The sequence below is a fragment of the Poecilia latipinna genome, unplaced genomic scaffold (genome assembly GCF_001443285.1).
Source record: "Poecilia latipinna isolate Pla-1442-1.1 unplaced genomic scaffold, P_latipinna-1.0 Scaffold565, whole genome shotgun sequence".
NCBI classification, from domain to species: domain Eukaryota; kingdom Metazoa; phylum Chordata; class Actinopteri; order Cyprinodontiformes; family Poeciliidae; genus Poecilia; species Poecilia latipinna.
In genome coordinates this window covers 144,188-169,064 of record NW_015113181.1, presented here as the reverse complement: position 1 = coordinate 169,064, position 24,877 = coordinate 144,188, and the positions used below count along the sequence as shown (strand labels likewise).

The 24,877-nt window shown below is 38.6% G+C and overlaps 1 protein-coding gene and 1 long non-coding RNA gene across 2 annotated transcripts in view; one reads left to right on the top strand and one right to left on the bottom strand.

Moving 5' to 3' along the window:
* The window catches only part of LOC106953150 (uncharacterized), a 21,024-nt gene extending 19,953 nt beyond the window's left edge, over positions 1 to 1,071 (bottom strand). The window contains exon 1 of the long non-coding RNA XR_001426138.1: positions 803 to 1,071. This is a non-coding gene — a long non-coding RNA (uncharacterized LOC106953150). The remainder of the gene's footprint in view (positions 1 to 802) is intronic.
* st6galnac5a (ST6 (alpha-N-acetyl-neuraminyl-2,3-beta-galactosyl-1,3)-N-acetylgalactosaminide alpha-2,6-sialyltransferase 5a) overlaps positions 462 to 24,877 on the top strand; it is an 86,128-nt gene continuing 61,712 nt past the window's right edge. The window contains exons 1-3 of the mRNA XM_015041716.1: positions 462 to 618; positions 9,595 to 9,904; positions 13,631 to 13,840. Of these exons, the coding sequence (XP_014897202.1) occupies positions 9,890 to 9,904; positions 13,631 to 13,840 (225 nt within the window). The 5' untranslated portion in view covers positions 462 to 618; positions 9,595 to 9,889. The remainder of the gene's footprint in view (positions 619 to 9,594; positions 9,905 to 13,630; positions 13,841 to 24,877) is intronic.

Below are 24,877 nucleotides of genomic sequence, written 5' to 3'. Positions count from 1 at the left end.
CACCCTGCCGCCTTAAATCCCCCATTTCCGGTTTTTTTGTCAAATCGGTTTTTTTTTTTTTTTTTTTTTTTGTTTTTTGCCGGGCCGTTCACACTAACAAATAAATGCGACCTGTATGCGTTCTGCAGTGTGAACGGGCAAACGACCTGAAAGTGTCCCGCATGCGCAGTAGAGGGCGCAATAACGTCAGCGTTCTCAGTGTTTTGCCAGCCGCAATAAAACGAAGAAGTGCTCAGTGTTTGCGGAAGTAAACATGGAGGCTAACGGTGGAGCTTAGCTTATATATTTGAAGTTGTCCGACCGGAGCAGCATATTAACAACTTAATCCTCATTATAGTCCGTCATGGTTGTGTTATTCTTCCCGCTTGCGCGTATCAGGGCGCGGAATTTTGACGTTTGTCGAGTATCAGTGACGTTCAATTCGGATGAACGCGACCTGGACGTTAGGTCGCATTTGAATCGGATACGTATCGGACATGCAAGTTTCCTGGGTCGCATTCGAAAAGAATCCGACCTGTGTTGTTCAGACTGTCATGAAAAGATCAGATACGTTAAAACGAATTTGTAAAGGAACTACGAACTCTTCACGTGAATAATAAGCTTCTGGTGACTGGCAGGGTAAGTACATGTAGCAACATACACTATTAGGCTTCATGTCGGTCTTAGCTTTCAAATACATTAGCGCTAATTTTGCTAGTTCGGCAGTAATACAGTAAATATCTCTGATATTTATCTTCGTGTTGCACAAAGGTGGGTAGAGAACTCAAAAATTGTAATCTAGTAATAGTTATAATGTACTTACATTGTTTATAAGTAGATAGGAACAAGGCGAGAGCTAGTTCTAAGCTTGTGGCTTGTTTATTGTTGTCATAGCAACTGTCATGACGGTTAACGGATACCTTTGAAGCGGCTGCCAGTTACAAAATTCCCGGAAGTGTGACGTCACATGTACAGAATTTGAACCGGGTGAAACTAAAACTATTATGACACCTGAGAAGTTCTGGGTAGAAAATATATACAGACAGAAAATGTTTTTAATCTAAAATTCAAAATGTATATATTCTTTATACAGTTTTGGCTTAATTACTCAGACTCCTTTAATTTCATTGCACAAAGACATGCACAACAGAGAATTTGGCAACAAAATGTTGTTTGGCTGCAGAAAAAAAATACTGAAAAACTATAAGTGTGCCTATAAATATATAAAAGTGGTGCAGGTAAGAGAAAAATATATATAAATCATTTTTAAAAATACTGCTCTGAGAGTGTTGTTTCTTTCAGTAAATGGCAGTTTCTTAGTATATGTCCTTATTATTTATTGATTTGCATACAATTATTTTAATTAAAGAATATCACATTAATAATAGTAAATTTGATAAGACACATACTTTGACTAGGTCAGAGTTGGTCTTGTTGTTATAGTTTGGCTCGGACTGAGAAGTAACTCATTTTCCCAAGATTAAAGCTGCAAGCGACAAAACATTCCTGGAAGAAGTAGCAACTCTTAAAACTGTAAACCCAGCTTCTGCTCTCCTGCAGAGAATAATAAATGACTTTGGTATTCTTTAGTCCTTCAGTCCTGACCTCCAGTAGCTCCCTCTTCACCCATGAGGCTGTTCCCAGCATCTGGCCATGCTTTATTTCCCCCCTGCTAGAGTGAGCATGTCGGGGCGGATGTGAGTTGCTCCCTGTGGACCCCGATGATGAGACGGAGCATTTACATTAGCCTGGTGAAGCAGGAGCCGCGGCACACTGCCAACCCTCCGGCTCCGAGTTTACAGCCACACCATGTGGTGCGTTTAATGTCAGGGGAATCCAGGCCGCTCTCTGAGACGGAGACAAACTGGCACAGAGTCAGATCATAAAGTCAGATAAACAACAATACTCAGGAAGTTAATTAGCTGTTACTCCTGCAGCCAAACTAGTCGCAAGCCAAAAAAAGAGAGACAGCCCTCTGAACCGCGGCCAGTAATTACCAGCGAGTGGAGCTGGAGAGGATGGAGCCTGACCCTCAATCTTCTGCTTTGGACAGACAGCAGGTTGTTCTGTTAGAGGGTAATACAGGATGGAGAGAAATTGGAAATTACCTTTGACACAAAACGTAGCCAACCATCAAGGAGGAATTTCCTTCGGATTTCAGCACGTCTGTTTGCAAAGATTCAAATGACAATGGTGCTTTTTGTGAGAGGGACTAAATTTGAGTTTCCATTAGCTGGAGAGGTCGGTGAACGCATTAATGGTTGCAATATTTTAAGAAGCGTTGCATTATGCAGAGATTTTTCTTTTTGGGAAATCAGAAAATAGGAAAAGTGCCGCTCTTTATCCGAGCTGAGTTAAAAAATGGGAGGAAATAACAGCAGAAATGGGTTTTCAAAGCATCACAGTGTGGAAACAATTCATTTAACTAAAAAAAATAAACATTGGAGTGAATATAAAGAAAGGAAGAAAAAGAACAAATAGAACAGATTGCACAAAAATAATGAAACACATGAACAGAACAAACATGTACACCGTTATGGCATTAAAAGATCGAAAACAGCAACGATTTAGGTTTGGAATGTAAATATCCACAGTAGTTCATTACAAAAACACACAATCTTACCAAGTATGTTTAGTTTCTAGTGCAAATATCTTAGCTCACTTAAAATAAGACAGAAACTAACTTACAATGTTCTTCAGAAAGATATGAGCTACTTTTATATGTCAATAATCCCTTAATATTGATGAAAAAGTACTTCCATTGGCAGATTATTTAACTTGTAACAAAACATGTTTTCATGTTTTAGACCAATATTCAAGAATTATTGACTTAAAACAAGCTCTTATATCTTGCTAAAAAATTTACTTTTAAATTATTTTTGTCAAAATTCAAGTGTAGAAAAATATTTGCACTAGAAATAATGGAAAAACTCTTTGCCAGATTTTGTGTTTTTGCAGCGTACAGCTCCTCGACTGATTAAGTCTGCCCTTGTAAACCTGCTCCTCGACACCCACAGAATCGAAATGGGAAAAAAGAGAAGTTCAATAAATGTGGACTGAATCTCAAAACAACCGGTTTGTGTGAACTTTAACTCGGGTCATTCCTGGAGCAAGTCCTAGTGTGGGTATGCAACAGATCGCGCTGTGTGGGCGGCTCGGCTCAGCGTAACCTTACCGTGACCATCAGGCCACGAACAGACCCACAGACTTGAAATGTAAGCAGCCCGGCAGACGGGCAGCCTCTGGAGCATGCTGATCGATCATAATGGCCCCTTGTAGCACCAAGGTTAGGGTGCTCCGGGCGTATTGTCAGGCCCAGCTCGATTAGGATGATGAGGCTGCTCATGGTGGGGGATGCTGATCAGTTTCTTTAACATGCATGAATCCGTTGGCTCTTGCAATGTTTCTGTTAATCCCAGGTTTGATTCCTTTCTTGTTTTCTGTAATTGGCTGCAGATCCTGACCCTCTCTCTGATTTATGAGTGAAAGCTTTCGTCCGCTGCGGCGCTGCAGGGGGACCTTGACGCGGGACTCTGACTGGCTTTTTGTCCTTTCCATAATTAGAGAGTACATCCAAATCACCCTGTTCATTACCCCTGGGCCCTGTGACAAATGATGAGCCGACTTGTTTTAATGTGGGCTTTCTGGAAGTCCTGTTTGGGGTGAATGAGCAACATCACATGCAAGCGAGATGAGAAATGCCATAAATGCTAAATGTTAAGTGAATTTCTGACGGCATAGTGCACAGACACGAGCAGCAAAAACATCAGGAAGCTTTCAGCTCCTGTACAAGTCAAAGAATAAATAATATTCACATACACTGCAAAAAACACAACATCTTACCATGTACTTTTAGCTTTTAGCAAAAATATCTTAGTTTGGTCTTATTTCAAGTGCACTATCTTAAAAGTAACTTATTTCAGCAAGCAGCTATATAACAAGACATTTTTCCATGTTGCAGATGAAATAATCTGCCAGTAGAAATATAACTTTTTCATCAATAAGAAGGAATTATTGATTTAAAACAAATTTCTTGCTTAAAAAGTTACTTGTAATTTTAAATTTGCCTCATTTAAAGTGAACTAAGACATTTGCATGAGTGCAGACTGGCTACCCAAGTGGAGATAATATGTAACCTGTGCCAAACTCAAGGCTCAGGGGCCAAATCCAGCCTGAAATGTTTTTTTTATCTGTTCCACTAGACTCTACGTTACATAAATATAACTTTCTACAACAGTTGTGTTCTTAAAAATTATTTCATCAATCAAATCAAAGCAGTTTGTTTCTGTATATTATTTTTAATTTTATGACCAAAATAACCAGGACTGCCCCTACGAACTCCTGGATGTAAAACAGATTCAAAGGTTTGGGTGAGCAGAGGATGAATGATCAGCATTCATTTGTCCGTCTTCACACTCAGACTTTAATTTTTTTTAACATCTCCTTATGTTAGCAGTTGTAGCAATTCTCAAAATGCAAACAGTGCTTAGTTTTGACGTTTTGTTCAAGTGTCTGCAGAGGGAAACAGGCATCACCAGCTATGTGACGTGTTTCAGCTTTTCACATCTAAACAGTGCTGTACATATTTTTGATTCTAGTTTCGTCTTCTGCTTTTTCTTTTCTTCTGGAATGCACTTTGGCATCTGCTTTTGATTCAAACCTTCATTTTCCAATTTCTGTTGAAAATGGAGGATAACAACACACTGTTTTTCTTCTCTTTCCTCTTCTATTTGAAAAAAAAAGGTGAATTTTCATGCTATTCAGGAAGCAACTCAAGGATGCTGATTGTTTGCACAAGGTCTGAGGAGTCAGAGTATTTGTAAAGCTTTAAATATTTGTTTTTAACCAAGCAAAACAACTGAATAAATGTTACGGACCTGGATAATTTGTTCAAATCTCATCATTTAGTTTATTTACGACTCTTAAATATGTTGAAAATGAAAAAAAAGTACTTTATTTCCAGTTGGTGACGCTAAGAGTAAAAGGAACATTATGGTTTGACTATTTCATTCCACAGAGATGCAGTGTTGTTGTTTCCTGTCCATTTTTATTTATTTATATGTTTTGCCGAAGATAAGACATAGGAATGACCTTCAGCTAAACTTGGAAATCTGTAGATTTTAGGGTGGCAAGACCGGGCCAGTAAAAGTTTTAGGAGGGCACAGCTAAAAAAGTATGGAGGACCAAAACTGACATCATTAAAAATTGTGTTTCTCCTTTCCTTACATATGCATTTTCATCAGGAAATGTATATATTTTCTTTTGCCTTTTCCTTTTCCTTATGCTTGTGTTTTTTTTAATTCAATAAAATATTTAAAGATGTTTATGAATATATTTTTGCAAATTTGAAAAATAAATAAATATTTTTATATAGAGTTATAGTAATTAAATTTTATAAGTTTAATTAATTTGATAAGTAGATTAAGACTTTCTATGAGCTTTCTTTGACCTAAACTTGGTTTTCCGGGGGGACCAGTGCAGTGGCCAACATTTTTAAAAACGGGGCCATGGCCCCCCTGGCCCCTTCTTTTGGACACCACTGCGTTGATGGGACAAAACCAAATACAGCCCATTCAAACTGGACTTGGGGTAAATTTCAGTAAACCTGTGCCAATCATCAGCCCCAGTCTTAACAATATTTAATCCTTCCTAGTTTTTCAGTCAATCAGTCATTAAAAACAACCTGTTTGCAGGGTCTGTACTGACACTTGGTGTACTGGGTCAGGACAATGTCCATTAGAGGATTTGCTTGTTTGCCATGGCTGTGCGTGCAGGAGGAATAAGGTGATGGGAAGCCCTAGCTCTAACCAGGTCTTTGATTAGGCTGCTCCCTGAGGCGTGATGGAGGAGGGAATCTAGTTTCAGGGGTGGCTGGGTTGGGGGTAAAGAGCTGGATCAGGTGGTTCATAAACTGTGATTCAGCGCTCCAGGTCAAACTTCACAGAGAAAAACCCTTCATGGAGACTCATCCTCTGATTTTACAAAATAGATTTTCTCCTACTCTTTGAATAGAAGAAGATAATTTGTTTTTTATTACGCAACACAGGCACAAAAGGATAGAAAATAACCTTTTATTAGTAAATGAGAGGTTTTTGTTCTCTAGTTGGAGTCAAGATCTCCCTGCTAAGAACATTTGAAATCCTAAAGGTGAGATTGTTACGTCTGCTCCACAAAATGTTCTTCCTTTGGTGGAAAGGTCACTCTTATCAGAGGTGATGATCCACCGTTTCTGATTCCTGTTCACCTGTTGGATAGGTAACCTTTATCTCTGCTGGAGCTAACCATTTGTTCTTTTTATGTGAGTGAAATATGTTCACTCATCAAACTTTTGAGTCTTTTTATCATCAGCATATGTTACAGTTTTTCTTCACTGTAGCAAAAATTAAGTCATAAATCTTAATTTTCCAGAAATTATAAATAATTTTTAAACAGAGTTCAGGTGTGCAGCTGGTTCTGTCAGAAACACCTAGTCAGAGCCATCGTTTTTATGACAATAAAAACGATGACAATAAAAACCATCGTTTTTATTGTCATTTTATTTGGGCGATCTAAAGTACAAAAGATTAATGATCAGAGAAAGGAACTGGAAAACAAGGCGGATCAGTAACTTCCTGTGACATGTTTAGATTTTGCTGCTTTCAGGGTAACCCCCTTTCAGATCCACACCACTAATGATGGACTGGCTTTACATTTAAACCTCCAAACTGCTCTAATTGGGTAGTAAGAAGAACCATTTTCACTTGTAAAAGGGTAAAATTACTAATTTTCCCAGAATTAGGTTTGAGATTAGAAACTCCCAGCTTCCCTTTACTTCGTTCAACAAACACAGACAGAAAAAAGAAACCATTTGAGTTAAACTGCTCTTCTGGAAGGCATTGTTAGCCGATCCAAACTAAGAGGTTTCGTGTTCTTTCCCGTGGCTCTGATGGAAACACTGAAGTGAGTTCAGGAAAGTCGGCCTATTCCTTCAGGACTGTCTATAATCTCAAGTCGATTGAGTGCAATTTCAGGCAAATGGGTGAAACGGTTCAGCAGCTTCTCTCAGGATTAGTTTGTATTTATCTTTGAAATGTAGAATGTGAGGGGAAAATGCTGTGAAGTTATTTTATTACCAGAGTCTCTGAAAGATTAAAATGAAAAGATTTACTATAAATAACATTGAGCTGCGTGTTTTTAATTTGTTTAATTCATTCAATTTAATTTAATCAATAATTAACTTACTGTTCCAGGAAAACCGTTTATCCACCATCAACTGTGGCCATGCTAACTAGTATTAGCATTCATGAGGTACCTCAGCATAGCGGAGGGTGAGCACAAGAGTGATTGACAGCGCTAAGACCCTCCTCCTGGCTCTGACTAGGTGTTTCTGACAGAGATTTTTGCAGTTTGCACTGGGAGAAAACAGAGGAGCTAGATTTTTTTCCTGACTATGTCTTATACTGTCACATTGTAATGATGAACATAGATATACTTTTTAAAATAAAAATTATATGCTGTAGCGTTAAATCCAGTTAATTATTTAAGTAGTTAAAGTTTTCTGGGAAACCCAGCAGGACACTGACTTGCAGCATTCACTCCTCCTGATGTAGCGACTGTAAACAGTTGCTTGCTTTGAGTCGTTGTCTTTACAGCAATCCCTCAAATGGAGCATGCATGTAGCGACAGTGGAGAGGAAAAGCTTGTTTCCTGCTTAGTATGAGATTTAAATGACATATCTTGGTCAAAAATGACAAAGTTGTTCTTTTCTTTATTAGCAGACGACAATGTAATACCGTCCAGATTAAGTTATTTTATTATGCAATTAAAAAATGGTATTTTGCAAACTCTAAAAAATCTGGTTGTGGTTATATAACCATCTACAAACAATTTCCAGTTGATAACATTTTTTTCTACTATTTGTAAAAGAAACAACAAATATTTTATATGTTTTCTGCAAATCAGCTGCATCATTTTGTTGTCTCAAGTTTCCTCTTCAAGCAGCTCTTTGAACTTTGGCTTGAGAAGTTCTTTGTGCACAAGATAATATTAATGCAGTAAAAGACGCTGCTGGTGCTTGAGATATGAAATGCATCACATCCAGCAGGATTAAAGAGAGATTAAAGCTAAAAGTTTTAAAGCTTTTAAAATCCCATGTGATAGAAAAAAGGCCAAACACCCCTTTTATTGTCAAGATTTGGAGAAATATTTGTAGTTTTCTTTCAATTTGCCAGTCAACTCTGCAGCTTCCAGCCACAAATAAACAATAAATTCATGAAATATATAAACGGTAAATGTTCCTCAGTTGGGTGGAAGAATTGCAGCATTGTTTACTTTTTAACCAAAAGATAAATTATGAGTCACTGATTGAAGGATAAACATTAGAAGCTTTAGAGCTTAAAAGCTATAACCCGGATTCTGGTCCATTAACGGCAACGAGGAAGAAACTGGATGATATTATTATGAAATAAATAGGGGAAAAAAAGCTTTGCTAACACTTTGCGATGTTATTTCACCAACCGTGTAACTAAAGACAAAGTCAGACACTAGAAAAATGTTGCAGGAAAGAAACAAGTTTTAATGTTGAAGCAACGGTAACAGTTTTTACTATAGGAAAATGTAAATTATTTTTTAAATTAGTGCTAAAAAGTCAGAATGCACTTTTGTCTTAACCCGGTAAGCATCCATTTATACGTTTATCTTTGAAAGGTTCTTGTTTTCCTTCTAGTTTTTCCAAATCAGATTCAGTTTTATTTTAGAATAGTGTAAACATCTTTATCCGACATCAGCAGCTGTTTTTTCCCTTCGTTCAGCGTAAACAAATTTTCACAGCAGATGTGGAGATAATTTTATTCCAAGTGGATGAACTAACTATGCTACATCCAAATATCTAATGAGCATTTCATCTGAACTTCGATCAAGTGCAGGTACATCAAGCAGGTACCTTATATTTAGTTTAATTTGTAGGTCAAAGTCAGGTTTATTTATATAACACATTTCCAACAACTCATCTAAATATTTGAAAGAATATAAACAGACTGAAAACTCTTTGATTTGGGGAATATTTGACAGTTTGTGGAAATATGTTGTAAAGTGTTAGAAAATGGTTTTTATTTGGCTGGATTGTTAAATTTGCAGATTTCTGAATTAAAAACATAATCTTGAAATAGTGGAGCCAAGGTCCGAAAATAAATGTTACAGATAATCTGAGAAGTAACCTGAAGAGGGCTTTGGTCCAGAAACGTCCTCACAACCTGCACTGCAAAAACACAAAATCTTACCAAGTATTTTTAGTCTCGTTTCAAATGCAAATATCTTAGTACACATGAAATAAGACAAAACTACAAGCAACGTTTCATATAGGAGCTTGTTCTAAATCAATAGCAAGCTTTTTCAATATTGATGGAAAAAATACTAACTCCACTGGCAGATTAAAACATTTTCCGTGTTACAAATTAAATCAGTATTAAGGAATTATTGACTTAAACTGCATGGAAGAAGTTAGAGACACGAAAAAAACTTTATTTTCTCTGAATTCTGAGAGAAAAGTCAGAATTCCTGTTTTCAGTGACCCTAATCCTCCTTCGTAAAGCGGTCAGGATTTATTTATTCATTTACGTAGGTATTTCTGCCCCTCAGTAAAAGTCGCGGGTCTCCCCCCTCTCCGCCGCGCCTCCTCCAGCGCCACCGGAAGCCGGGCGGCGTTAAGACCCAGCAGATGTACAGTACAGCGAACATCTGTCGCCGCGGTCTCCGCTCCGTATGAATCGCGCCCGGACTCCAGTCTGGAGACACTCACGCTCCGAGGCGGGCTGGGATCAGGACCGGAGCGGATCCAGGGGCGGGGAGGATGTGCGCGGATGAGTCCGGACCATGAGAGCAGAAAGTGGAGCCAGACGCACTGAGCCGCAGCGTTAAGACAGCGCGCAGCAAGATGAAGACACCTATGGTAAATGTTTCTGCCGCGCATTCTCAAACACTCAACTGTTTGGGGGGATTCTTTCCTCTTTTCGTTTCTTCGAGTGCAGCCAGATCAGGTCGCCACATTGCCTCACGGCTGTGTGTTGAATGATGTCGCGGAGGGGATTAGAGGATCTGAACCGTCAGACATCCAGCTGTGCGCGCCGTTTGGCACCGAACTGCTCGGACCTCAGCGCGCTGACGGGCTGATTCCCGCCGTCCAAACGCTAACATCTCATTTTTGTATCTCTAAAAAGTGCAATAAATCTCTAGTTATTGGACATTCATGGGCGTGTTTTGATTTTGAAAAAGCCAAAGTCAGTTGGATTTGATGCGATTTCATGGAATCTGTTTCAACTTTTACAGCTTTACTCGTCAAGTTGATGCACATAATCAAGAAATTTGACTTTGACGTTTAAAATATAAAATAAGAAACGCGAAGTAAAAAAAAACAAAAACGTTTTCGTTCTTGTAAATTTATAGGCAGTGTTTTATTTTACAAACGAGGAAGAGAAGATTGGATTGCAAATGCAGGTTATATGTGCTTTGTTTCAACTTGAACTCAAACTGAAAATGCCTGCATGAAATGATCATTTATATCATTTCCTGAAGTTTTTTCTTTATCCATGCAAATAAAGCATTAATTTTTAATTATAGCGGGTTGGAGATTTTGTTTTTACTTCTTTAAATATTAAAATCAGTGCTGCAGCCATAGAGGGGCGGAAGTGGGAACCTCCAAAAGCTACGAATTTACAATGTGCATAATTTATGTTTCACTGATCAGGCATAACATTATGACCTCTGACAGCGGCCAACACTTATTTATATCTTCATTATAGCATTGTTTTTAGAAGTACACTTTGGACTCCAAGGAAAGATGTTTTTCTTCAGCACCATTAGATGAACTTAATCCATAATGAAATATCATGAAATGAGTTATTTTTGCACCACTTCTTGTATTAAAGTCCATTTTATATCTTCATGAATATGTAGAACTTTATATTACACAGAATGTCAGTGACACAGTGCAAAAACAAAATCTTACCAAATGTTTTTGGTCTCATTTTAGTGCAAATATCTTACTGCACTTCAAATAAGACAGAGCTAGCGTACATGCAACTTTTCAACAAGACATAAGAGCTTGTTTTAAGTCAATAAATCCATAATATTGATCTTTAGAAGTATGAGTTCCACTGGAATTTCACTTATGGGAAAAATGTCTTGTTATAAGTGGAACTAGTACATTTTTAAAATCAATATTAAGGAATTATTGGCTTAAAACAAACTCTTATGTCTTGTTGAAAAGTTACTTGTAAGTTAGTTTTGTCTTATTTCAAGTGTACCAAGATATTTGCACTAGAAACTAAACCAAATATGTTGGTAAATTTGTTGTTTTTGCAGTGATGCAGAGTTGCCTCTAGTTGGATCGGTCACAGCTGCACAACATCCACAAGGTGTCTCCGTAAAAAATGCATGAATGCATTTGTAATGCAGAATGCATGGTGGAAAAAAGCCAGAAATGTTAAAAATATATATGTGATGTGTTTTTCCTCTAAAATTGATGGGTTGGATGCATGATGAGGTCAGAAGACTGGGTCGCCCCTGTACTGTTTGCTGCCCAGTCTGCAGATGTTGGTAATCAGCAATGCATGTGCTGGTCATAATGTTTTGCCTCTTTGCTTTTTGCAAATATCAATATGATTTCTTGAATGTCTGTCTCTCACTCCAGCTCCTGCCTGTAAGTTAACAAACATTCAGTGTTTTCCTGCACATTGATGCTGTTACAGCATCATTTACAGAAGATTAAATTCATATTAAACCAAATCAAGTCGACTGTTTATACTTTGCACCATTTTTACTTGATTTACAGACTTTGAGACTTTCAGATCTGTCAGTTTTGCTTGGTTTAAATACCAGTGAGCTGGTATCTAAATGTGGTTGTTTGATTGTTGAAATCAGGTCTGTTGCTCCGTGGAAAAGCATTAAAAAACATCAATTTAAAGGTTTTGTGGTTTAAAAAATGTAAACAATGCATTAGGGTTATTTATAAAAAAATTTTTTATGTGACCTAAATTTTAAACTCCACCTAAATAAACTCCTGAATTTGTGTCGTGGCGTATCCCTCCCGACGTAATGAATCTACCTGTTGGTGGAAAATGTTATATCGCAGTGAGTTTGTTGGAAAGTGAGTAATTCCTCGAAGCCGTGGCAGGATAACAGCCAGTCAGACACAAACGCACATATCTGTTATTAATGTTTTCCTGCTTTAAACTTCACTGCAACGCCTTCCTCTTTGCTGCAAATGATATAAGCTGAAAGCTCACACTCCTTCTGTTGCTGTCTGAGTGTGAGGCAGAGAATGAGAGATGGCAGGAGCCGCCGAGACAAACGGAGGCACGAAGCCGCTGCCTAATCCGTTCAGTCACTCCTAACGCTGCTCTCTGACTGTCGTAGAGATAAAAACACCCAAAACGACGGCGCAGATGTTGTTTTTAACTTACAGAAGTGAAGATTTTCTCAGCTTAAACAGATCGGGGCTTCATTGAAGAGCGACACACTGCAAAAACAAAAAATATTAACCAAGTACTTTTGGTCTGCAAATGTCTTGTTGTGCTTGAAATAAAACAAAGCTAACTTGCGTGTAACTTTTCAGCAAACTTGTTTTAAGTCACTAATTTTTTTATAATGATGATAAAAAAAAATAGTAATTTCACTCGCATGGGAAAATGTTTTGTCATAAGAGAAATAATCTGGCTTTTTCATAAATCCTAAGGGATTATTGACTGAAAACAAGCTCCTATGTCTTGCTGAAAAGTTACTTGTAAGTTACTATCAAATGTTATAAGATATTTCCAATAGAAAATAGACCAAATTTACTGGCGACATTTTGTGATTTTTGCTGACGGAGTCCCACTGGGGTTGCTAGGTAACGGGCCAGTGCCTGCTGATTGGTGATATTACATTCTGGACATTTTTGAAACGGCTCATTTTCCAGACACCAAAAAACACAAACTTATTGCTAAAATCTGTCTGGATGTTTGTTGGTTATTTTTTTAAGTTTTGTCTGCTGTAGTGTATTTAGCACGGACAGGAAGGTGGGATATGAGAGAGGGGGGAGATGATATTTTCTTGCATTTTGTATTATTTCAAGTGTATTAAGATATTTGCACATCATACTTGATGTGCATTGATGACTTTGATGATGTCAGTCATCAAAATGTTTGTTGCTGGTTTTCTCATTTGTTGACTGCATGGTGTCCTTGATGGTCACATAAAGTGATTTGTGATGTAAAACACTTTGACCTGCCTTGTTTCTGTACTGTACAAATAAACTTGATTGATTGATCAGGCCGGGACTTGAACCTGTGAGGCCTCCTTGGGTCACGCTTTGCCTCTGCGCCACCGCCACGCCGCTGGGTGTTTTTAAAAATAGTTTTAAGGGCTTGGGCTGGGTTTATTTTTTTAGAAGCATTTCAGACCCAAATGGAAGCATAAAAAACATTAAGAATGTGAGATTTGCATAACGGGTCCCCTTTAAGCTGACTGTCCTTCACCAACACAGCTGTAATGGTTGAATCATCTCTCTGCAGAGGTCTGGTAGTGAACCCTTCATTAGCTCCAGATGTGTTGAACCAGATGCGCTGACCTTCGACCCCGCTGGTCCAGTTCAGTTTCAGCAGGGCTAATCAGTCTGCATCTGCGTCTCTGTCTCCAGCGCCATGGGGTAGCCGTGCTTCTCGTCCTCCTCCTGTGCGCCAGCTTGTTCCTCGTGTACAACGGCAGCTTCAACAGCCCTTCCAGGGAAACTAACGACACCCGCGTCCGACAGCATGAACATCTGCAGCAGCCGCCCGAAGCCTCCGGCAGCGCGGCGAAGCCCCACCTGCCGGCCCTCCAGGGATACATCGGCATCATCGACCATAAGGTAGGCAGATGTGGCTCTGCTGTAATTCAGGGGGATGAAAACTCTGAATGTGCATCTAATGCGCTGCAAAGTAGCAGCCGGAGCCTTTGAAGGCGAAGCCGGTTTCACATTTCCTCCATCACGAGTCCATCTCTCTTTTTCCACCTCGAACATGAAAGCACACACATGCACTCTCTTACCGCCGTCCGCCACTCATCTACTTAGAGGCGGAGAGGCTCCTCTCTGCCGTTTATCACAATTTTCTCCAGCAGTGTTGCGCCACACTCAATACCCACCTGTCGTTGCTAATAACAGTTTAGGCTACAAATGAAATCCTTGGCTGCATTCTTCCACTCTAATTGATAAACCCAGGAGACCCTCAGCGAGCCGAACCCTGACGTCACCGCCGGCTATCGACTTCCATCTGTTTACCAGGAGAAAACAATCAATGTGAGTAGCAGGGAGCTAAAGGCTCTGCAAGTAAAACAGACCTACCTGCTCACAAGGTGAAGGCTCATTCAGGCAACATTTAGTTGATGGTCTGAATCTTCCTTTGTTCCATAGAACCGTAGTTTTTCTCCCACTGTGGTTACTTTACGGTCTCTTTTTGTGTTGGGTTGATTTCAATAAAAATTGGCCTTCTGCAGCGTTTTAGTCGTTTTCTGTCTCTGCAGCCATTCCACGTCCCTCAGAGCTCTTATCCTCCTTTTGTGGTACTTTGACATCTCTCTGTGCCCATTTTGCATGTTTTTTTCCCCCCATTTCACTGCAGTCATTTTGCAACTTTCAAAAGCCTTTTGCATCTCTCTAAGCATTTTGTATCTACTTGTGGTCACTTTACGCCTTTTATTTGTCTGTTTTGCTTCCCTAATTACTAATATCTGTCCTGTGATATTTTAAAGTGTCTTAATGGCATTTTTCAGGCTTTAGATGCTGTTTTTCATGATTCTCTTGGGGTTTTTCTGCAGCCTTTAGTATTTCTTGTCATCTGATATGACTTTGTTATGATCTGATGACTTTGTGTTGCATCCCTGAGGAGAATTACCTTCCATTTTATATATTTTAAAATCTCAGACATTTTGCACACTTCTCTCTGTGCCTATTTTAGACGTTTCAATCTTTGGTTTATGTTTCTCTCTGTTGATACCTTGACATCTCTTTGTGGCCGTTTTTCATTTCACTGCAGTCATTTTGAAACTTTCAAAAGTCTCTTGCATCTCTAAACATTTTGTATCTATTTGTGGTATTTGTCCTTTTTGCATCCATAATTACTGATATCTGTCATGTGTAATATTTTAAACTGTGTTAATGGCATATTTTGCATCTTTCAGCTGCTACTTTTCATGTCTGTGATTTTTCTGCAGTCTTTTATATTTCTTGTCATTTGGCATCTCTTTGTTGTGATTAGATGACTTTGTTTTGAAGTGTTGCATCCTTGAGGAGAATTACTTTTCGTTTCACATCTTCTGTCGTCTCTGAATTGCCATTTATTTTTATTTTCCTCTCTGTTTTATGCTTCAATCTTTGGTTTGTGTTTCTATCTGCAGACATGTTGCATCTGTTTGTGGTCATTCTATGTTTTTGTTCTCATTTGACTTTCCGAAAAAGTAAAATTCTTTTTTTTAATTATTATTAAATGCAATTTTTTAAAACCTCTTTTTTCTACCCCTCAGCAATTACTCTTAAACTTTCAGTAACCTTTTCTTACAACTTTTGACTTTACTGTATGTCTCTGTAACTGTTTTGCAACTATTTTAAGTTCCTTTTTAGCCTTCATTCAAAAGGTTTAATCTCACAGTGGAAAATTCACATTGTTATTAATTTAGTTTTTCTTCTCTGTTGTTTTATATCTTTGGTCGTTTTGCATCTCATATTTTCTGTTTATGGTTCTTTGAAGTTGTGATTCTACTTTTTCTTAATTTCCCTTCAGTTATTTTAATAATCAGATGTATTTCTTTCTAGTTTTGTCTCTTTGTAGCCATTTTGCAATCCTTTAGCATCTATTTACATCCTCATCAGACTTATTTTTCCTTCTTTGTAGTAATCTCTTTTTAACCATTTGGTGACCAAGAAAAGTCATTGAGTTTCCTTTTATTTGTAACATTACAGTTTAGCATCCTTAAGCTTCTGCATTTCTTTTTTTTTTACTTTGACTAATTTGCATCACTCAGCTATAAGCAGGATTTTCTCTTCTGTGTAGCTTCTTTGTATTCTTTAAATATAAATGATCCTTTTACTCATTTTTTGTCTGTATTTTGTCATCCTGTGCCTCCTTCAAACACAAAATTGGTATTTCCTCTGTCGCTTCTATTTGCCATCTTTCTGTAACCATTATGAATTGCTTTCAGTTTCTGTTCTTGACATTTTAGGAGTACGATGTTCTCTGTCGTTCTGTTTTTTGCTTGTTTCCATAATTTTGCATCAATCCATGTTTAATCCTGCATCTTAAAATAATTAGGCATCCTTAAAGCACCTATTTTCTCTTCACTCTCTCTTTTTTATCATTGTATTCAGAGTAATTTTGTACCCTTCTGTCCTTTTGCCTCTCTTTGTTGCCTTCTTGCGTTCCTTGCCGCTATTTGACAATCTCAACATGGAAAGTCACTTCTGTGGCTTCGGGTTCCTGGTCTGGTTTCTAGTTGGCCTGTTTTCTGTAATCCATCTGTGGCAGGACTGTGGACTCCATGAGTGGCAGCTCAATTCTTGCTGCCATCTCTGTCTCGGGGAGATCTGCCGGCTTCTGGAAAGCGTGTATCGTCAGATTACGGCATTTGCATATGAGTAATTGGACGGCAAGCTGCGTGCATTTACAGAAGGCTGCTGCTGTGCAGATTACAGAAAATCAACGGCATGTGAATGTGTCGGCTGCAGAGATTTAGGAGTTGACATGTTGTTCCTGAACATCAGAAATAACCTGGTGTGTAAATGACCATCTACGTTAAACACCAGGCAGCTTGAAGCTCAGTCTTGATGCAGGTTGGCTGCAGATATAAACGGAAAAATGAAACGGAAACATTCGAATGTGTGAAACTTCAACGTTATATAAAAGCCAGTCGTAATAACTAATTAATCAGTTAATCACGTGGCAAAGTAAAATTATTTTTATAATTTCCAGTCTGGTGGTTAATAGTTTTTGAAGGTCAGTTTTGTTTACAGAGACGTCATAATCAATTTTATTCGTGGTTTCGGTTGTGTGTGGCTTTATTTCCTCTTTATTTGTCATTTTGAATGTTTAGTTTCATTTTGAATATTTATAATGTGTTCCAGTTCCAGTGCCAGGTGTTTATTATTAGTCTTTAAGAGGGAAAACTTCCACTGCATTATGAAAATGGTCTCAAAACCACAATATTATTGTTTATCGCGATAATTACTGAGAAAATTTATCGTGACAGACGATAGATATATATATGTTTTTCAGTAAAAAAATGTTTGTAGTTGACAGGAAATTTGAAAATATCTCCTGATCGCTATGCGTTGCCAAATTATATCAATCAGTCCCTCCAGTTTCTTGAAAATTATCGTGGAAATTCACACAAAATTAACAATCATAATAATTGGGAGTTTATTGCAGATTTCTCTCATGATGGATGAGAGAAATGTACCAAACAGCTGCCTCAGCCTTAACTGATGTCAGATTATAATCCATGATCTATACAGCGAGTAATGAAAAGTCACCGTCACAAATATCGCAAATATTCCCAAATTAGCACCACAAACACAAAATCCTGGAGGAAATGAAAAGATGTTCAATAATAATGTTTAATTTTAAGAATTAATTGATATTTTAACAGTTTGTGATCAGGTTTTATCAATACATTCTGGTACAACCGGACCTTTAAGAGCATTCAGGATCTGGATTTGGCGCAAAACAAAATGAGTTTGACTCCACTGGTACAAGAAACTGGAGACAAAGTAAACACAAATCATCACATCTCCACTACCGTGCTTCACAGTTGATTTGTAGTATTTGATGCTGTTCATTATGAACGTTTCTACTTTCACTTTGTGTGACGGGTATTATTCTAGGCGTCTTCTGGTTCAGTCAGAGAGAAAATGTCTCCTTCTGGCATTTTTTGTTCAGGGTTTTCTGTCTGTCCTGTAGTTAAATTTAACTTTGAAGAAAACTGAGTCTGAGATGGATTCCTTGTGTTTCTCAGACTAATTTCTGGTATTGGTCCAGTTTCTTTGTGTTTTTATGGCTGCAGGCTCTGGTTCTGGAACAGGAACGAATTGGTTTCATCAGAAGTTGGAGACTCTGGGAACAGCAGGCCAAACGACTCCAAAAACTTTGGAGTTTAGTTTTATTTTTGAACAAATAAACAAACAAAATTAGCAGAAAAATGACTGTCTCCCATCACCTCCAAGGTTATTTTGATGCCATCCATCATGGGGTTTAAGTAGTTGAAGTTGCAATTAGCAGCTTCACTCACCAGTAATTATTTTTCATTAAGTCAATAAAAAGCCATTTCCTTCTTCTGTTAATCGTTTAAGATCGCCAGGTGGTGTTCATAAATCTCTCCAGTTGCAGATGAGAGATCGGCTGATTTAGATTATATTAAACACGCAGAGCTCGTTTAAAACAGTGTTATTAAATTAAGGTGGTGATATTAGGGCATTTGGTGGCAGGAATATTGTGATAAATTACATATTTGTTTGGTAAAATTGTCTGTAAGCACTGAAATATTTCAGAAAAAAGAATAAAACAGGAAGAAGATGCGTTAATCGGATGAAACCTGTTTGTTGATGTAGAGATGTGGCTGCATCTTGGCTTTCTGGAACTGGTTCTTCTACAGAACCAGTAATGATTAATCACTGGAACTGGAAACTTTCTTCAGATTTTTCCATGAAGAAGCAGTGTGTTTGAGCTGCTGGTGTTTCGTGATCCCAACTGCAGTTAAAGAAAGATAAAAAACTGTTTACTAAATTATTAATTTTTCCATCAGGGTGACATTATTACAAGCTCCATTTTAAATACGACAGTATTTGTGTTTTTACAGTAGAACCTCCTTGATGCAGACATTTTACTGGAAAGCTGACTTTGCTAATCCTAATCCAGCCTTTACTTAATTTATCAAATTTGGCTAAATATAGAAAGCATCTAAAAAGAAAGTGACATAAACTTTCATCTGAGCCTAAAAAGATGAAAATTGGATGCATTTCTTTTAAAACAGCAAATGTGAAAAATTATACTGAGGTTTGGATCTAAAATGAACAGGACTTTATTTGCTTGATGTTAGTTTTATTTCTTGGCCCATGAGGACTTTTTATTTTGGCCAATAAAATAAAATAAAAATAATTTGCATCTGGGCTTTCTTGAAGTAACTAAACCTAACTTTTAAGAAAGTAATTTAAAAAGTTGCCTAAGATTTTTGCTCTTTATTTCGCCCTTAAACTAACAGAAATAATTTAGTTAATACCATCTAAACAACATTTAGTCCGATTTAAAGTTACAGTCAGGAAAAACTGTTTGTATGTGGGCCTGTGTTTTTTTTCATAGCAGTTCAAATCATTATAAATCTTTGCTTTGACTTGATGTATCAGTATAGGTTTTGGATTATTGATAGAAAAATAAATCTGTGCTCCAGAGGAGCGGTTAGTCTTTTCTCCTCAGTCACTCTGATCGCTCACATATCGAACGCCGCGTTGGATGAATGGATGTGCAGTATGTCGTATTTTAGGACGTTGCACGCAGCACATTTCGCCCGGCCTGAAAAGCCAATACTCGGTGACCATGTGTGTTTTGATTTGATGAGGATTTGTCTGCGATGCGTCACTGAGCACAGCTGCGGATGAGAATTGATTTTCTTCGAGTGAACCGGAGCAGCCGAGCATCATAAGTAAACCGCAGGCTTATTTATTTATTTTTCTTTCTTTCCGCTTTTAGCTTATTGGCATTTTGGTGACAGGGGACATCATTAGGGGCCACGGCTCCTCTGCAGATCGGTTACACTTCTTCACACCAGCCGTTTTATCATCCTACATATTTCTTGTAATCGATACTTTGATGATATGGATGCGTTTTTCCACTCCAGAACGTTGCCCTTTCCAGTTCTGAGGACTGCATCCTCTGCAGGATACCACATAGCTTGTAAAAGTCATCATCCTTATCTCATTTTTGTTCTCCTGCAGCACTGAATGATCAGTGTTTAGAAAAATCCTCCGACTTGACCATTTGTCTTCCTCCTCTTTGCTGCCTGACCTCTTTGCTATATTGATCTGTCTGAGATATAAGCCGGCCGGCACGCAGCGGTGCGATGCCAGTCAGCCTTTGACCGCTTTACTTTATCTTCCACAAGAGTATTAAACCCTTCACAACACAGAAAGTGTCGGAAAGGCTGTGTGCTATTCGTCAGGAATTTTAAATACATTTTCCTCCACCGTCTCTGCCTTATTTTTGCTCCTGAAAAATCCATAAAGATTTCCGTGCTCAATATTTTTACTGCAGCATGTTTGATTTGGGTCAGAATGAAGGGTAATTTCTTTCTACTTATGGAGGAGTATTGGTAAGCCTGCCAAGGAAAGAGACAAGATAACAGGGACGTAGCCACAGGGGGGACTAGGGGTGCCCGGCTACCCTTGACATATGATTGGCCACCCTACCAAAGCTGTCAGTTTGTTCATTTTATATCGTGCATAGATTAACATTTTGTCTAGAGATGCACTGATTCACTTTTTTCATTACCAATACCGATCTGATACAGTAACACAGCCCTGAATCGATTTAAAATGTTTATTATTTTAAACACTTACTTAAATATACTGAATTACAAATGCATTTGATAACTGTGCACCAGTACAGCTCACTTAAATACACAATAACATCACAAGCTTGATCAAACAAATAGTTCTCACATGCAAAACAGATCCATGTGTTTGGTTTAGTTAAACAAATAGTTTTGTTATTCAAGTTATGGCCCACTGTTGTAATCTGAGGATGTTTTCACACCTGATAGTCCAGTAGACTCGGTCTGATTGGGGACCAAAATTGCAACATTTGTTACATTTTCAGTTTGTGCAGTTTGCTTTCATTGTTCCCCTCCTCGCCTGTGGGGGCGCTGCACCAAGAACTACTGAAGGAAACGACATGAAAACCTCACAAAACCTAAAAAAGAAATGTAGTAATGATAGATTTTAGTGGTTGTAGGATTTTTCTTTTATCTTTGGTGAAAGACCACAAGTCGTTTCTTCTGCTAGCACCAGACTTGCACTTTTGTTTTTGTTGTATTTACCCAGAATCCCCTGCGCTGTAATCCGCTTCCTGCTCCAGTCTGCTTGGTGTTCACATCTGCATTCAAACTGCACCAGAGTTCACTTCAACTCAAGCGAGACCTCAGTATTTAGGCGGAGTTGCTGTTTTGGTTAGTCAGAGTTCGATTGCGCATTCACTCCTCTGTAAACGAACCAGACTTTCTGGAAAAATGAACTGGAGTTTGATTAAAGCGGACTAAACAGGGCTGGAGTGCATTCAAATGAAAATGCGACTTTAGTGTGCCGCTGCTCTACAGTTTGTGCTGCTGAGAGATAAGGAGGAAAAGTTAGGCTGGAGATGAAGGGGATGGAGAAACTCTTTCAGAAGAAGGGCGAAGAGAATGAGAGGACAAAGATGAGGAAGGGTATGGAAAGGAGAGGGTGATAAAAGAGAATAGACGAGTCAGAAAAGGTTCAGCCTGAGCGAATGAGACAGCAGATCGAAAGAGGGGAAAGACACCGACCGACACATACGTGAAAGATGGTGTGAAATCCCAGCGGGGCCTCCATTCTTTTAGTCCTATCCTGCTTTTTATTTTCTCACTGAGGAGAAGAAGGGCAGAAAAAACGCTGCCGCCTGTCTCTCAGCGGAGATGTGTGAGCTTCTTCCTCTGATTGCCGCCCTGACACCGGAGTCATGCAGATTCCCGAGCGGGAAGTCAGGTGTAGTCGGAGTAATGGAGGAGTCTTGTCAAACAGGAGGGGCACCTTGATGTGGAGCAGGAGACGAACAAATGTGGCTCGCTGTTCCTGACTCACAATGAGGATTTTCACATGATTAAAAGCAAAACCTTGAACTTTTTCTGGCAACTGTTGAGGTTGCAGTTTTTCTCCTTTATTGTTTCCTGGAATTTAAACCTCGCGAATTCGTTTCACGACTCAGATGATTCATTTGTTTTGGGCTGTGGCGTGGCAGCCGTATTGTTCCCACAAGATGTTGAATTCAAGCTTCGGAAAACTCACTTTTCTCTCAACAGACAGTAAAACTTTTCATTTTTAAAATACGGCTTTGTTTAAGAAGGAACCGCAGGAGCTGGGTACGTTTTTATCGGGTCATAGTCGATAATCCTCAGTTCTCTGAATCAGCTTTGCTCCTGAAACGTTCCTGCTTCTATTCCCGGTTGGGGATTAGAGTGTCTGTCATCTCTAATTGCTTTAGTTTTTGCTTCTGAGCATTCAGACTTTCTTGTAGTATATTCATGCTCTTCAATCAATAGTTCTTTGAACTTTCTTCCAAGTTTGGCTGCCTATTATCTCTTGTTTTGGTTCTCTACATGACCTTTGTACAGGATTTCTCCAGTTTTTGTTGATTCTTCTTTAATAAGGTCAACGAATAAACCTGCATTTTGTCTAAAACCACTGTGTCATCACTTTAAATGCCTTTATGGTGCTCAGAACAGTGTTGATGATTAGTTGCCAGGTAAATGTGACCAAATTAACTGTCAGGTAGTGGATGAAATTATATTTATAGTAAAAACTTAAACCTAGTAAAACTGTTTTTTTGCTAATTAATGTGCTACGTGGCCGGACTAATTACTGTTAGAATATTTAACTAATAACAATTTCACAGCATTTTCAAATACTTTAGTAACAGGTTGACTCAAAGAAGGTGCAAAGCACTGTGTGTGTTAAATACAAGGCAGCCATGTTGGATTTTGAGGACGAGGTTGGTAAGAAACCTCTGACTTTTCCTACAAAGTTCCACCTTTTAGTACATTTTCTATTACAATTCCCAGGAACTAACCAAGATCTGGTTAGTTTGACACCAAGCAGTGTGAAAGGGAACTGCAGCAGCTGAAAATGTAACAAATGTTGCCATTTTGGTCCCTAATCCAGCCGAGTTTACCGGACCACCAGGTGATTTTCTGTTTCAAATCTCCATCAGTTTTCCATTTGCTCCATCAGCCAGCCACATGTAGGTTGTTTTAGTTTTCAGTTTCTACAACCGGAAATGTTTTCTGAACAGATTTTGTTACTCTTGACCGCTCTGCTGTTGTTGTGTCTTTGGTATTTGTAGCTTTTGACTTTGTCTGCCTTCCATAAATCATACAGCCACATTACATGATATCATACGCCTTTGTCAGCAAGTACATAAAGTAAAAAAATTGATGTTGCCTTTAAAATGGTCTGTCTTTGAAGGGAAACACATGGTAACTCTTTATTGTTAGCATCTGTTAGCATGTCCTGTTTGTGCTGCTTGGCACAAACAGGTCTGAAAAAAGCTGAAGTTGATATTTAGAGTGACACTTTAACTTTTATTTAATCTTAAATCTAAATAAATATGTTGCTGTTGGGGATATTAAGTCAAAATTTCACAAAAAGGAGTGTTAGCTTTCTCCTTATCTGCTTGTCTCAGTATTCTTTGCACTTTAAATGCTAAATAAGTCAACCAGCAGCATTGTAGAAAGTTTAAATTGCTTGAAAACTTTTCAGCAATTGAAGTTGAAAAGTTGGAAACTCTTGTAAACAGACGCAGGACTCCACATGCATAACATTTGGTAAAAGACACATTCAGTGTTTTTTTAATGTGGTGATGTTTTGCTAAAAAGATGTTTTTACGTTTGGATTTAGTTTAAGGTGTATGGATGGTGCAGGTATGGGTTTTAGATGGAAATTGCAAACTAACTGTGGAAGTTTAAAGTTTAAAATTTTTTAACAATGTCTATCAAATTAGGAAAAGTTCTGTATTTGCAGAGCTGCCTCAGAAAAAGTAGATCTGAAATGTCTCTGTGCCTCCTCTTCTGGGAGCAGCTACTGAAAACCCCACTGAGATGGAATAGAGAATTTAAAACAGGAGATATTCTTCAGCTGAAGCCTTGGTTAGAGTCACTTTTAGACATATCGAGGCTGCAAATTCTCCCTGACTTGGTACACTTTGCTGGAAGGCGTTAGTGGGAATCTATCTGTGCCAAGGAGACATGACAAGGCATCCTTCTATGAACCGAAGCAAAGGTGACAGCTGGAGAACTGAGATTTTTAATATTTCATCTCTGACAGCTACATCTCTCTTTTTTTTCCTCCAGCAGCAGTCATTTTTCACCACTCATTAGGATTTAGCTTTTCAGCAGCTGGATGGGGAAACAAAAAAAGCCTCCCCAGTTAGGCCGTTGTGGTCGATGACTCTGTCAGCGAACCGCCACTGAAGTCTGCACTCTGTGTGTTTGTGAGGGCTGCCTTTGAGCCGTCCCACATTACAAAACTAACAGCAACGAGCCGTCTGAGACGGTTTGTTCTATTTTTGAGCAGGAGCTCTTTTTAGAATACTAAAAATGCTAACTTTCGCCCGAACAGGAGAGAATGGGGATTTGGTTCCACCACAGTGGTCCCAATTGGAGCATGCTTTTGGATTCCCACTTATCTCTGGTGCATTCTGCTCCCGCCAAACACAACGCAGCTCCGGGCTCTTTCCTGCTCAGGCCTGGAAAGCAATTACGGCTGATGGGTGGGAGAGAGGAAGCTACCTCTCGATTAGGGGATAAATCTAACATGCTGTGCTTCTTTGTATCCTCTTGTTGGGTATTCACCACTGAATTTGTGTATTCTCAATATAAAGGAAGCAAAGGAAAATCTGTTATGGCTCATGTAATGAGTAGAAAGGTAGCGCCTACCAGCTGCTTTTACAATAAAGCAAATTTCTTTGCTTCTCCGTTCTCTGGTGTGTGTGAGTGATGAGCATGGTAGGAACAGTCCAGCCATAATTTGTGAACTTTCCAGATGAGAAACACACCAGATGTCAAGCCTAATTATTAAAAGGAACATGTTTTGTGAGTTTTTGTACTTCCATTTGGGTCTCAGCTGCTTCTAAAACCA